This window comes from Tachypleus tridentatus, chromosome 2 (genome assembly GCF_004210375.1).
Source record: "Tachypleus tridentatus isolate NWPU-2018 chromosome 2, ASM421037v1, whole genome shotgun sequence".
Lineage (NCBI taxonomy): Eukaryota > Metazoa > Arthropoda > Merostomata > Xiphosura > Limulidae > Tachypleus > Tachypleus tridentatus.
The window spans coordinates 87,176,045-87,191,701 of record NC_134826.1 but is presented as its reverse complement, the minus strand read 5'-3'; the positions used below and the strand labels follow the sequence as shown (position 1 = coordinate 87,191,701).

Below are 15,657 nucleotides of genomic sequence, written 5' to 3'. Positions count from 1 at the left end.
GTGCCACGTAACGTGCTGTTCAGATAGGAAATACCGATACGTATATTTTTTTTACTTCTTTATGATACGCAAAGAGTTTATGAGTAAATGAAAATATTATACGACGATGAAAATATTACGCCCTTTTCCAAATGATAACATCAAATTAATCATTTACTAAGAATGCTTGTCAGTTAATAAGGATTATTTCTTTCTGCGCATTTCGATAACATTTTTTCATCTCTTTATGAGATAGCGGTAAGTATATAGAGTTACAACGCTAAAAATCCGGAGTTTAATTCCTCGCGGCTGACAAAGCAGGTAGCCCGTGTGTCTTCTCTCTGAAACACACATATATACGGTTTGTAGTATTTTAAAAACAGTGATGAGATAGATTAAATATCTCTAATTGAGAAAACAAACACTACTGGTTGTCATGAAATAATAGCAGCTTTACTTAAAGTTAATTTAAAAAAAAGTCTTGATTGTAGTAAAATGTCTATTAGTCAGCTTACATAAACTTTAAGATATTCTAAAAATTCAACAACCTCATTTTAAAGCTGCAAGGGAAGAAGTCAAGTTAACGTTTTTGATAAAAATCACGTGAACTACTAATTTCTTCGACGTTATTTTTTAATTTGTTCATTTTGGTTTTCACACAGTTTCACACTTAAGAATATTTGTTTTTGTATTCTGCGATATTTTAAAATTTATTTTAACCCTTCCCCTCAAAGAAAAAAATTATAATTTAGATTAAAGGGTAAATATTTGTCTGTTTGTAGTTAAGCTACGTTAAAGGCTATCTATTTATGCTCTGCCCTCCACGGATATCGAAACCCAGTTTTTAGCTTTGTAAGTCAGCAGATGTACCGCTGTGCCAGTGGTGGACAAGAATAAATGAAAAACAAACAAAAAATAGAATGTGATCATTTCAGAGATAATTTTATTTTGTAGGAAATTCGTGTGGATACATCATAACCAATTTTATCAAATTTGATATCACTATTTGTTCCATTCAAAATTGTGGCGTACCGGACTTGAAAAGGTAATTACAATTCATCCGATAACTTTAATAATTATTGGTCACATGAGATTAGAAGGTTCTTTAATGAATATAAAAGCAGTTTTTGTTTGCGCTCGATTTAATTGTTCAACTTATTTGTATAGCCACCATATCGTATCGATGACGCAGCTTATCCAAGAAGCCTGCAATTGAAAAAAATATATAATATTGAATTTTTCTCACGCAAATATAGAACAATAACAACAAAACTTTTGTTGTAAAAAATTTTGGACCAATCAAACAAGAACAGAAAACGTCGCTGTGAAAATAAAACATCCAAATACTGGAGAACAATTTGAGATTTTTGAGTTTCGTTAAGCCTACATTTTAAGATATATATTAAACGAAACTCACATAAGCACTTAAGTATCAAATTCTATTCAAATTTTAATTTTCGACATAGATAAAATAATACTTAGAACAAAAGCTTTCAAATCCTAATAAACACTAAAATATTAATGATCACTACACAATCTAAACCTGATAAATGAGATTAATTTAAATATTTATAATTTGGACAAAGTATTATGTTTGTTTTTGAATTTCGCACAAAGCTACTCGAGGGCTATGTGTGCTAGCCGTCCCTAATTTAGCGGTGTAAGACTAGAGGGAAGGCAGCTTGTCATCACCACCAACCGCCAACTCTTGGGCTACTCTTTTACCAACGAATAGTGGGATTGACCGTCACATTATAACGCCCCCACGGCTGAAAGGGCGAGTATGTTTGGCGCGACGAGGATGCGAACCCGCGACCCTCAGAGTACGAGTCGCACGCCTTAACACGATTGGCCATGCCGGGCCAAAGTACTATGTATATATTTCATAAAGCTTTCGGGTAGAGGAAAAAAATATCAGCTATATTAATCCGAATTATTATATTTCTTTAAATCAGAGTCACCCAAGAAACTTCACTATACCAAAACACCAAACATTACGACCAGTAAGGTAAATTAAAACCATTAAAAGCTACTTTAGAGTTTAATATTATCTTGTACTAGGTCAATTATGAACAAGAAATCAATATACCATACTTCTTTTTATTAGGACTTACAAATACACTGCTGGCCAAAATCTTAAGGCCAATGAACATAAAGAAAAAATATGCATTTTGCGTTGTTAGACTCGACCACTTATTTGAGTAGAGCTTCGAAAGATGAAAATAAGAAAAGGAAAAATAAAAATAAAAACCTTTTTAGCATTTAATAAGGAAAATGTGAACACTATGAAATTAGCCTAAATACAAACTGGTCAAAAGTTTAAGACCATATTGAAACGAAGCGTTAATCGGTAAACACGTAACGAAATTTAGTCATTTGTGTTCAAGCATTAGCGTTGTCAGCATCTCCCACTGATATCTCTTGTGTTACATTGGGTAAAAACATGGTAAAGAGTAAAAAGTTGACAGAGTTTGAACGTAGCAGAGTTGTCGAGCTGCAAAAGCAAGGTCTCTCTCTCTCAACGTTCCATCGTTGGTGAGATTGGGCGTAGTAAAACTGCTGTTGCAAATTTCTTAAAAGACCCTGAGGGATACGGAACGAGAATTTCAAGTGGTCGGCCCAAGAAAATTTCGCCGGCGTTGAGCAGGATGATTCGACGGGTTGTCCGGCAAGACACCAGCCGATTGTCGAACCAGATTAAGGCTCTTACGGGTGCATAATGCAGCTCAAGAACAATAAGACGGCATCTTCGAGAGAAAGGCTTTAAAAACCGTAAACGTCTTCAAAGACCATGCCTCCTTCCACACCACGAAACAGCTCGGTTAAACTTTGCTGAGAAGCACAAAACATGGGACGTAGAAAAGTGGACGAAGGTTTTGTTTTCTGATGAGAAAAAAATTAACCTGGATGGTCCAGATGGCTTCCAACGTTACTAGAGATATTTTCTACACGACACAGTGGAAGAGGTTCCATCATGATCTGGGGTGCTTTTTCCTTCCATGGAACAATAGAGTTTCAGGTTATATAGGGGCGTCAAACAGCATCTGGCTACATTGGCATGTTGGAGAGAGTATCCTCAATGACTGAAGGCCCTCGCTTGTGTGGAAATGACTGGATCTTTCAACAGGACAACGCTCCAATCCACAATACCCCTAGGACAAAAGACTTTTTCATGGCGAATAACGTGGTTCTCTTGGACCATCCAGCGTGTTCGCCCCAACTGAACCCCATTGAAAATGTTTAGGGGAGGATGGCAAGGGAAGTCTACAGAAATAGACGTCAATTCCAAACAGTACATGATCTTCGTGAAGCCATCTTCACCACTTAGAATAACATTCCAGCCAGCCTTCTACAAACGCTTATATCGACCATGCCAAAGCGAATGTTTAAAGTTATTCGCAATGATGGCCGTGCAATTCACTATTGAAACATCTTGTCGGGCATTTCCTACCACGTTTAGGACTTGTTTTTGGTATGGTCTTAAACTTTTGACCAGCCAGTATTTAGGCTAATTTCATAGTGTTCACATTTTCCCTATTAAATGCTAAAAATGTTTTTTATTTTTGTTTTCCCTTTCTTATTTTCATCTTTCGAAGCTCTACTCAAATAAGTGGTTGAGTCTAACAACGCAAAATGCATATTTTTTCATGTTCATTGACCTTAATATTTTGGCCAGCAGTGTACGAGTTTTAACATACACACCCCTAGGTGAAACCTCAGAATTCCTTGTTATATCAAGAACACAAACATATCCTTGATATAATATTTTAATTATTTTAAAAATAAGCCTCGAATAATTATATTTTATTTTTCTCATCGTTATTATAAATAATTATTCAAAAACTATGTTAAAGAATTCATGTGACATCATGAAGGCATAAGCATCTTTTCTAAGTTTTTATTTTAAAAATAAACGTGTGCTTATTGTTGATTTCAGATACTAATTAAAAATGACACTGAAGTCAACAAGGGTTGAGAAATATACAATATGATGCGTATAGTTTCTATTGTTTAGCAACATAATTGTATTTACAAGTACATAGCAAAATTTACCTCCAACTGTGGAATATAAGTCGATAATAAATACCAGGCAATAATAGACAGTCGACAAGAGCTTAGAACGGCAGACCTGGGGCGCCACTAAATAAGCCCCCCTGATGAATACTACGAAACGTACTGTGAACCAAACTCTGTACATCTTGTTGAAGACCAGCTAGAACGTGTCTCATTGCAGCTGGGTTTCGATACCCATAGGAGGTGCTGTAACCTTTGTTGTGTCCAACTGCGTGACCTACGCCTCCCCCGAAATGACTTGGGGCACCGTGGCCATACCTGGCTCCGTAACCCATGCTGTATCCTCCTGAGTAAGAATAGGCCTTGCCACCACCAGGTACCGCTATGTGTACATTGTGGCCGGCACCGTGGTATGCACCCTCACCGTAGCCTCCTGGGAAATGGTGTCGTGTCTGAACTGCTATAGCCTTACCGTGTTGGAACCCCGCTGGACGGTTATACCCGTAACCACCACTATTATACCCACCGTAATTGTTGTAACCGCCATAAGCGAAGCAGGACCAGAATAAAATAAGAATACTCACCTAGAAAGAAAGAAAAAATATGTTGAATGGACGAGGTTAAAATAACAATAAAAGTTTGTTTTAAGACTGGTTTAGTAACAATACTGTAACTCAATTTTACTGGAGTTTCTACACGTCTAAACTAGTTTAGTAATAGCTTTATTTTACACATAAGTTTCTACACGTTTAAACTAGTTTAGTAAAAGCTTTATTTTACACATAAGTTTCTACATGTTTAAGCTAGTTTAGTAATAGCTCCATTTTATTGGTGTTTCTATATGTTTAAACTAGTTTAGTAGTAGCTCTACTTTATACATAAGTTTCTACATATTTAAACTGGTTTAGTAATAGCTCCATTTTATTGGAGTTTTTACATGTTTAAGCTAGTTTAATAATAGCTCTATTTTATTGGTGTTTCTATATGTTTAAACTAGTTTAGTAGTAGCTCTACTTTTATACATAAGTTTCTACATGTTTAAGCTAGTTTAGTAATACTTCTATTTTATTGGAGTTTATACATGTTTAAACCAGTTTAGTAATACCTCTATTTTATTAGAGTTTCTACGTGTTTAATGAAGTTTAGTAGCAACTTTACTTTATGAAAAGTTTGTACATGTTTAAACTAGTTGAGTAATAGCTCTACTTTATTAGAGTTTTTACATGTTGAAACTAGTTCAATAACTGTACTTTATTGGAGTTTCTACGTTTTTAACACTGGTTTAGTAAAAATACCGTAACTGTGTATTAAAGTTTCTGTAAACCTATGTGACTTTTGCAAGGTCTTGGGTGTACGCAGGATGGGACAAGAGGAAATTTGTGTCATCCGTCTCTCCAGAATGTGAGAAAAAAACGATTGAATAATTTATATAAAATGTATTATAAATAATATTATTTAGATATAAATAACGAAATTATATTTACATATGTGACCCCTAATTAGGTAGATTACCACATTTAATCTTCAGGGCAAATGGCTAGCATTTTACTCATCAAATAAAAATTGTAGTCTGATTTTCTTAATTCTACACTTGCTGGTTACTATAACCATCGTTTCCATCATAGTGTGGCTCATTCTACACATTAGTAAGATTTACAATACTAAAGGATACCGTTTACAAACATTTTAATTTCAGATTTTTTTAAAGGACTCCCAATATTCGCAACTGGTGAGCTTTCCCTTACCTGGAATAACGTCTGCAGGTGTCCATGAAGTAGGCCTAATGAACTTTAGAACAGAGAATATTTTCCATAAAATTACCATTATACTGAGGTTATAATGAAATTATAAAAATTCGATTAAAACTGAAAAAACAAGACAAAAACGCTCTTATGAACCGGTTTTGACAAAAGTACTTTTTTCAGAGTTACATCTTCCAATTAAGATCAATAATATCCACAGACTAAAATATGTCGATGTGCACGTTATCCAGAAAAATCTATGAGCTTCCAGTAAACTTTTGTTATTAAACATTAACAATAAACTTATTAAATACAGTTTCTCTAATCAAGATTTGAGTTTCGACTAGTATGGTACTCAAACGAGTTCATCACATAAATTTTACAAGCCTGTGTAGTATATCCTATGGCAGCCGATCCTCATAAGATATTAATGGGATTTTGGCCGAAAATGTGGCCAGTAGAAAGGATACCTAATTAAGGAAACAATGAGCAATAATCGTTATTAGTAAGAACAAATTAAGAGAATGCTAAGTTTGTGTTATGTTTTTAGTTCTGATCCGTGCAGTTAGATTGTGTCAATTAGAAATCATTATAATTCGCTCTGAGCAGTCTTTAATTGTTCTCGTTTGAAAATAAATACGCAAAAGAAACTAGTTCTGTTCAGTGCAAAATACATCTCGCTGTGGTTAGTGGTAAGTTCTTGTTGGGTAGAAAAATTTACCCCTAGCTTACCATTAGCGATACAGAGTCATACTTACAGTTAGGGTATGCATGATGCTGTCGTTTCTCGCGCGAGCTATATCTTTAAACTGTGCACTGAGATCGTCGGTCGTGTTTCGACTCGTACACTTTCACCAATTTCTTGGTAAGCCAGTCGGCGAGCGACCTTTTTATTTGTTTTTATTCGTGCTAAAGCTGACACCTTAAAACTTTAAGAGACAGGATTTTGGGGCCAACAACCTCACATGTTGATCTAATATTTAGAGTTGTTCTATCAAATGTCATGTGGTTTACTAGTATTTGCTAGAGGCGGGCAAATTAAGCCTTAACTCCATCAAATACAATTAGGCTTACATATTTACTGTATTATTGGCGTGGTTACCGAATATGTTTAGGTACTCATGTCTGACAACCATGTTACATTTCCTTAAGCTCCCCCCCTTCCCCGGGCGAAAGGTGAATGTTCGATCATACTTCCGACCCAAAGAAATAAAAATAATAAACGACAACAAACATGAAAAAAGTAGTTTACAGTAACGGTAGACATGGGCGTTGTCTTCATAGGCTTAGCTCTCTAGACTACTTTAAAACCTTTAATCTTTGCTCTTACGTTTCTTTCAGACAAAAATTCCCAGGTTAAAAAACAAAAACGTTAAAAATACGTACAGTTTCAATCAAAGCAATTGTAATGGTGCGTAAAGCAAGCCTTAGAAAGTAGCTTATAAAAGCTCATATGGTTCTTTCCTAAAAAGAAAATGTTCGTAAGATTTGTTGTAATCCACCTGACGACCTAGATTCGACAGTTCGTTCTTTCCTAGTGATATATGCGAGGAGAAAGTAACTGCCTGAGGTGTTTAAGACAAGTCTGAATTTTCACAAACGCGTCTGATTGGTCTTTCAACAGAAGAAATTGATAAGTTGGACCACCAACACCGAGGTTGTACGCGGGCGTTTCGTAACCATGATTTAACTTTATGTACGTACCCTCCTGGGAGATCTTAAATAACTATATCCTGATGCTGATATATATATATGCATGCTACGACTGGTTTAATAATTTTATTCCATATTTTTTACATTTTCATCTACTGACACCTAAATTTAACTGTAGGCTAAAAAGAACCAATACCATTCTAAAATACGTCACAGAAAATTCGTTGTCATTATATAGTGAGTTCTGAGGTCACCTTAACACATAGTTTTCATTGTTTATATGGTTTGTTTGAAGTTAAGTACAAAGCTACACAAAAGGCTACCTGTACTCTACCAACCGCTGATACTAAAACTGGAATTCTAGCGTTGTAAGTCCACAAACTGTGTCATTGGTGGGTTGGGTTCATATGGTTAGGTTTGTTTTGAATTTCGCGCAAAGTTACTCGAGGACTATCTGCGTTAGCCGTCCCTAATTTAGCAGTGTAAGACTAGAAGGAAGGCAGTTTGTTTTTGGAATTTCGCACAAAGCTACTCGAGGGCTATCTGTGCTAGCCGTCCCTAATTTAGCAGTGTAAGACTAGAGGGAAGGCAGCTAGTCATCACCACCCACCGCCAACTCTTGGGCTACTCTTTTACCAACGAATAGTGGGACTGACCGTCACATTATAACGCCCCCACGGCTGGGAGGGCGAGCATGTTTGGCGCGACTCGGGCGCGAACCCGCGACCCTCAGATTACGAAGCGCACGCCTTAACGCGCTAGGCCATGCCGGGTCAGAAGGAAGGCAGCTAGTCGTCACCATCCACCGCAAATTCTTGAGTTACTTTTTTAACAACGAATAGTGGGATTGACCGCCACATTATAACGCCCCCACGGCTGAAAAGGCGAGTATATTTGGTGTGATAGAGAACCGAACCCGCAACACTCAGATTACGAGTCGAGTGCCTTAACCACCTGGCCATGCCGGGCCGTCGAGTGCCTTAACCACCTGACCATGAGCCGGGCCAGGTTTATATGGATTAAAATTTAAATATTGAATTACTTTTCCGTTAACTCTGATCTTAAACAGAACAAGACATCTTTGTTGTTGTCAGAACAAGACATATCAAGGTAATAATATTAATATTTAAGCTGTTACTTTCTCGCCTGTTTTTTTATGATTAGTTTAATTGACATTTGAAAAGATTGACTTTTAAACCCTTTATCCATTGTTCTGACTTAGATTTATAGAACAAGTAATTAACCTACGTGTGTAATGTTTTAATAATTCAACTTCCTGTGGATGGGTGGTTAGAGCGCTCGACTTTCGATCTGAGGGTCACGGGTTCGAATCCCTGCTCCACCAAACATGCTCGCCCTTTCAGATGTGGGAGTGTTATAATATGACACCAATCCTACTATTCGTTGGTAAAAGAACCGCCTAAGAGCTGGCGTTGAGTAGATGATGATACCAGTTATAGTCCCTCTAGTTTTTCATTCCTATATGACGGACGGTTAGCGCAATCGTCCTCGTGTAGCTTTACGCGAAATTCAAAACTAAGTTTATCACTTTCTAGGCATCGTGGCGGAGGAAGAGGTGTAGTGTACCTGACCCTTCTGGGTACACAAATATATATACTCAAACACCTAGAGAGAGAGAGAGAGGCATCGTGGAACTGTGTTAAAATTGTAGACAAGCACAAAGAGCTAAAGCCTAGGTATTCAACACGGTCGTCATTCGCTACATGTGGCGAAACGACTATTGACCTGTGGTGAATTGGTGCTTTACTTCTACCATCCATATATTTTTTTAAAAATATTATAAATCCTACCAATAAATAGTTGAAAACATTATTATGTATTTCATCTGTTTATAAAAACACAGGTAATTTTTTTTTGTCCAGCGGCGTAAATGTTAACACATTCTCCACAGTTGTGGCGATTGTGAAAGAACTGTTTGACACCAATGTTAAAAAGACGGTTCACATGTAAGAATAACATTTTTTACTACGGAAAAGAAAAATAAGAAATACAACACTGTGACGTCATTATCTAAATACTTATGACATCATGCTTAAATACTAACGGTGATTTTTTTTACTGAAGAAAGGAAATAGTAAAACGCTGTGACGTCATTATCCAATTATTCATTTACAGAACTGTCCTCTCATGTAAAAAGGAAATGACGTACGTTCTGATTAGGTTTAATTAGAAAACTAAATGTTACAAGACATTCTCAGGTGATTACAGGAGTGCAGCCCATGCGGTGGTTTTAAATAGGATAATGTCAGTTTAACGACAAGCTTTCAAAATACAATTATCTAAGTTATTTATTTGTGGATTTGTTAATTACGAGTAAACAAACACTCAGTCATTATTACAATTAATCCTGCTAATTAAACCACCTAATCTCATGTGATTCATTACACAAAGTTTTTTTTATCAGTTGTTTAGAGCAAACGTTCTAACATGTAAGCCCCCAGTGGCACAGCGAACTTACAACGCTAAAATCCGGGTTTCGATACTCGTGGTCCACAGAGCACAGCTAACCCAATGTGTGACTTTGTACTTAGTTACAAACACACAAACAAACATTCTAATCTGTGAAGCGTTAAAACACTAAATATGACGTAACAAGCGGTTTGCTTTGTTTTGTGTTTCGCTAAAAGCTACATGAGAGCTATCTGCACCAACCATCTCTAATTTAGCAACGATAGACTAGAGGGCAAGTAGTTAGCCAGCACCACGTACCGCCTAACTCTTATCAACGAATATGAGATTGGCTGTCACTTTATAACACCCCACGGATAAAAGGACGAGCATGTTTGATGGGAGTCAGGGATTCGAACCTGCGACCTTCAGATTGCAAAACCAGTGACTTAAACACCAGGCTTCGTAATACGTTAGGAATGGCCAGGTGGTCAGAGCGTCTGAGTCGTAATCTAAGTGTCGCAGGTTCAAATCCCTTTACTATTAAACATGTTGCTTTTTCAACCTTGGTGAGGTTATAATTATGGTTAATCCCACTATTCTTTCAGTACTAAATCAGAGATATATATATCTTTGCGCGAAACACAAACCAAGCCGCTGGAAACAAGTGGGCGCACACCTATAAACACGAATTAGTGATTTGTGGGTTAAAGTTTATAGACCGAAAATTTACATATCGAGAGAGAGGCTTGTAAAGGGTCTGTAATGCGAAAACTGACTAATAATAACTGAAGTTCGAGTGAAACGTTTAATCGAAACATAAGTTAGAATTAAAAATAAATATTATAAACATCGTAACTAATAAAACAAAAACTTAAACTAAGTAGTTGTGTTTATTCATTAATACGATGTCCTTGCCTTTAGCGACGTTTTCGGCCGTAAACCCAATAATACCTCACGAAGGTTATCAAGCTAAGGAAATTTACGTTAGTCCTAAGTCCAAATGTTAAACTAACATTGACAAGTACTCTTTCTGATTATGAAAAACAAAAAAAAATATGCAACTAACATAAGCATATATTTAATATCTTAACTAATAATGATAATGAAATAAGAAGAAAGTAGATAAGATAATTTTACGGACAAAACACATAAAAACTAGCTCTTTTCTTGTTGCACTGTAATTGGCTTCCTAGCTCACACACATAAAGATAAGAAGGAAGTAAGAATACCCTTCAAGACATAATTGGCAAGATATTTTAGGCACTGATCAACAGAGTTGTGAAAGATAAAAACTCTAGAAAAACAATACATTATGAAAAATCACCAATAATGGATGATACTGAGGGTACTCTCGTTTAAAATAACTTTAAAATGGTTTAGAATACATTATTCGATTGGTTTGGTTTTTTTGGATTTTCGCACAAAGCTACTCTAGGGCTATCTGTGCTAGCCGTCCCTAATTTAGCAGTGTAAGACTAGAGGGAAGGCAGCTAGTCATCACCACCCACCGCCAACTCTTGGGCTACTCTTTTACCAACGAAAAGTGGGATTGACCGTCACATTATAACGCCCCCCACGGCTGGGAGGGCGAGCATGTTTAGCGCGACGCGGGCGCGAACCCGCGACCCTCGGATTACGAGTCGCGCGCCTTACGCGCTTGGCCATGCCGGGCCTACATTATTCGAAAGAACCTAAGAAACATCATTCAGTCATGTGCTGCCATCTAGTATTAATTTTAATATTATTACTGAAATTTGTGATAACAATTAAAGCGACGATAGATTCAAGAATAACAAAACTATGATAAACCTAAAATTGCTTCTTATGGTTTAGTGAGCTAAAATTCTTCATGAGCTTATACGGGCCAGGTGTGGCTTAGTTGTTAGTGTCCAGTGTTCGAGATTTGATGCTGCTGAACAAGCTCCACGATTTCAGTTGTAGGAGTGATATAAAAGTGACAGTCAACCCTGTGCAAAGGGCCGAATGAACATCTTGTAACGGCGAGTGTTGCCATTTGACTGCTTTCTTTCTGATGAGTAATTATAATAACTTACGAGGGAAATTAAATATCTCGGTAATGATACGCCAACGTCACCACAGTTATTATTTCGCCCGGCATGGTCAGGTGATTTAAAGCGTTCGACTCGTAATCTGAGGGTCGCGGCTTCGAATCCCGGTCGCACCAAACATGCTCGCCCTTTCAGCCGTGAGGGAGTTATAATGTGACTATTCGTTGGTAAAAGAGTAGCCCAAGGTGTTGATGACTAGCTGCCTTCCCTCTAGACTTACACTGCTAAATTAGGGACAAATAGCCCTCGAGTAGCTTTGCATGAAATTCAAAAACAAACAAACAAAGTTATTATATCCAGGGACGATGAGGCCTTTCGCACAACTGACTCTTCAGGCTGTCTTGGGTGCGACAAACATCGAAATTGAAACCCATCATTTGACAATAACTGTTACGGCGCGAAATCAGTGGGGCGCAAGTTTTGATCAAATTTATTTATGTAACACCCCATGAAATATTTTATCTTACAAAACCATAAAAAAGTATTTTAACTTTTATCATTCTTGAGCATGCAGTTGCTGTCTTTACTATTACGATTTTCAAAAGTAGTTTGATTAAAGCAATTTACGTAAATAAATACAACTAAAACAATAATATTCAGTGTGACCAATAGATGACAGCACTAGGCCAATTCCAAGAGTTATTTGCTAATGATACTCTTGTTGCTAAGCTCAAAGCTGCACGATGGACCGACTCTTCGTGTTCTGCTCATGAATGGTATCGAAATCCAATGTTTAGCATTATAAATCCTTATACTTAACGCTGAGCCACTAGGGGGCACCAGTGAAATATGTTTCTATGGTGTTTGAAATGATTCACTCTAAACCAAGTTAAAGTTATTTTGAAATTGCGAATTCTACCAAACCACATTTCATAGTATTTCCAGTAATATGGATTGTTTATGTTTGTTCATAATGTACTGTTCTTCATTTGTTCTCTTGGTATGGTGCTACTGACCAATTTACAGATTTATCTTTAAAATTATTTCAATATTTCTCACTGTGACTTTCTTAAGTGTGACAGAAACTTACAGGATTAATATGTTAATTAAATTGTAAACTTTGCGACCTCTGGTGCTATTACTGACATTCTAATTAATTGAATCGTCCGATAAATACCTAGTTATAATGGAAGAAGTATCGTACGAGAAAATTCAGTTTAGAAGTATGTTTACTGTGGTGCGACTCCATGGATAACACGCGGAACTGTTGATCTTATGGTTCATAGTTTGAGCTCCTTTACATAAAATAGTAATAACAGTCTGATCAGTAATATCTCTTGGTGGTTTCTGGATTACATTGCTCAAATATAGAGTTCGATTTCTCGCAGTGGCCAGAACGCAGGTACCCTAATCTAAAGCATTGCGTTGAAAGCAACATCAAACAGATTATAAAATAACGTATAGAACATTTCCCTCAAGGTCAAGTTGTTTGTTTGTTTTCTTATAGCAAAGCCACAGCGAACTATCTGCTGAGTCCATCGAGGGAAATCGAAACCCCTGATTTTAGCCTTATAAATCTGTATACTTACCCCTGTACCAGGCCACGTTAACAACGACTGTAAAATAACGTATAGAATACTTCACTTACCTAGCTGACAGTAAAACAAACAACAACAACAAAACAACTTAGTCTACAAAGGTTAAACACATATAAATTATAAACTTTCTTTCAGAACATAACTAGAATGTATTGATTATAGTAATATTGTTTGACAATGTCGAAATATTATGTGTATATTCTTCTCACGAATACAGATATCATGGTAACAAAACTAAGGCGCACTTACGTATGTTGTCATAGTAATGACAAGAATACAAACTCATAAACAAACAGCTTTACTGGTTTTTCTACTGTTTCTGAAACGACATATATGGTGAAACCACTTAACGTTTTTTAAAAATATTGGTTCGCTAGAAATTAACATCACTAAGAATTTAAACAGTATTTTTTTACAGACATAACGTCTATTATAAAACATCATTTATCTATAATTATTGATAGAACACGTTTTAAAAAATAATAAAACCCCATCACATCACCACACGATAATCGTTCTTTTAAAACGAGTATGACAGACACCTAAGGGCTTTAGCTCGTGAGGTATCGTTGTTATGTGACATAGTACGTGAGGTGTGATTGTTTTGTCTCACAGCACGTGATGTATAATTTTTAGGTCTCATAGGAATAAACGGAATCTTGACAAGAAAGGTTTTGGATGACGGTGAAACTTTTCGGTAAACGACGATGCAAACAATATTGACAACAGAAATTAAAAGAAGTTATATTTAGGATAATATAATCGCTACCAGAGGTCTCTTCTCTTTACACTCTTCTAATGTTGAAAATGTTTATTTGGGCTCATCTTTTGATGCAAATGCCATGATTAGTCAAAATTTGCCAAATTTATGCCATATTTTAAAATTTTTCGAAATATTTGGACAGAAAAAATAAAAAAACGACCAAAACAAATGGTTACACTCAAATTAAATACGAACACTAAGATCTCCATTCTTCATGTAGACTATAGGAAAACTTGAACTTGGTTTGGTTTAAATTTCGCGGAAAGCTACACAAGGGCTATCTGCGTTAGCCGTCCTTGAGTTAGCAGTATAAGACTAGAGGGAAAGAAGCTAGTAATGACCATCCACTGCCAACTCTTGGGCTACTCTTTTACCAACGAATAGTGGGATTAATCGTCACATTATAACGGACATGGTTGTTTATTGGGTTGAGGATTCGAACTGCCACTTTCAGATTGCAAAGCAAACGTTCTAACCACCTGGCCATGGTGGTGGCTCAACGGTAAGTCTGGGGGCTTATACCGATATAACTCATGTTCTGATATCCTCAGTAGACAGAGCACAGATAGCTAGCTCAACGTGTAGCTTGGCGCTTAACAAGAAAGAAAGAAAGAAATTGTTGAAAACTTAAACTAATGGGAAAGAAAACCCTTACATAAAAGCACTTCGATTTAAGCACTTGCCTTGAATGCTGCCATAGAACTATCAGTTATACAAAATGTATTACTTATCTATCAGCAAAAGTTTTCACTGTTTACAAATATCAATCTGAAAAGTTATTCGGGCCTAAAAACAACACACTTATGAAAACAACACACTAATGAAAAAAAACACATTTATGAAAACAACACACTTATGAATCGATGTTTAAAAAAAAACAACTATTTGGAGTTTTGGAACAAAAAAAGAAAAAAATATTACTATATAATATTAACATTAACTAAACATCTGGATCAAATATTAATATATAATATTAACATTAAGTAAACATCTGGATCAAATATTAATATATAATATTAACATTAACTAAACAACTGAATCAAATATTAATTCCCACTTTTTTCTTGCTCTGCGGAGCCACAACTTCCTTCTTGTTAATATACGTAATTAAGGTTATATTATACTTTATTTGTCTAAATGAACTCCATGTTTTCTTTTTGTCCTAATTTAACAAAAATTTACCTTACATTTAGTAGGTTAATTATATCAAAGCACAGTTTTATGGCAAAAGAGCCACCTATTAGATGTTTTAGAAAACAGGAAACATTTTTATTTCTCTGTATCTTAGCGTCCTCTGGTGGTATGGAGATAGAATATGCTAATATCGTTCAGTATTAATTTAAAACGAAAAGTTTGTTTGTTTTGAGTTAAGAACATAGCTGAACAAAGGGCTATGTGTGCTCCGCTCACCACGAGTATCGAACACCGGTTTCTAGTGGTATAAATCCACAGAAATACCGCTATGCCATTGAGGGGAGTGTCTTAAA

At 36.1% G+C, this 15,657-nt stretch overlaps 2 protein-coding genes across 2 annotated transcripts in view; one reads left to right on the top strand and one right to left on the bottom strand.

Moving 5' to 3' along the window:
* Positions 1 to 15,657, top strand: part of LOC143244423 (uncharacterized) — a 98,225-nt gene that overhangs the window by 18,370 nt on the left and 64,198 nt on the right. The gene's annotated exons all lie outside the window — the stretch shown is intronic.
* Positions 937 to 7,107, bottom strand: LOC143236167 (uncharacterized). The gene is made up of 3 exons (XM_076474454.1): positions 6,494 to 7,107; positions 4,033 to 4,577; positions 937 to 1,185 (listed from the first exon to the last, which is right to left on the bottom strand). The coding sequence occupies exons 1-2, from the start codon at positions 6,506 to 6,508 to the stop codon at positions 4,095 to 4,097; spliced, it is 498 nt and encodes a 165-aa protein (XP_076330569.1). The 5' UTR covers positions 6,509 to 7,107; the 3' UTR covers positions 937 to 1,185; positions 4,033 to 4,094.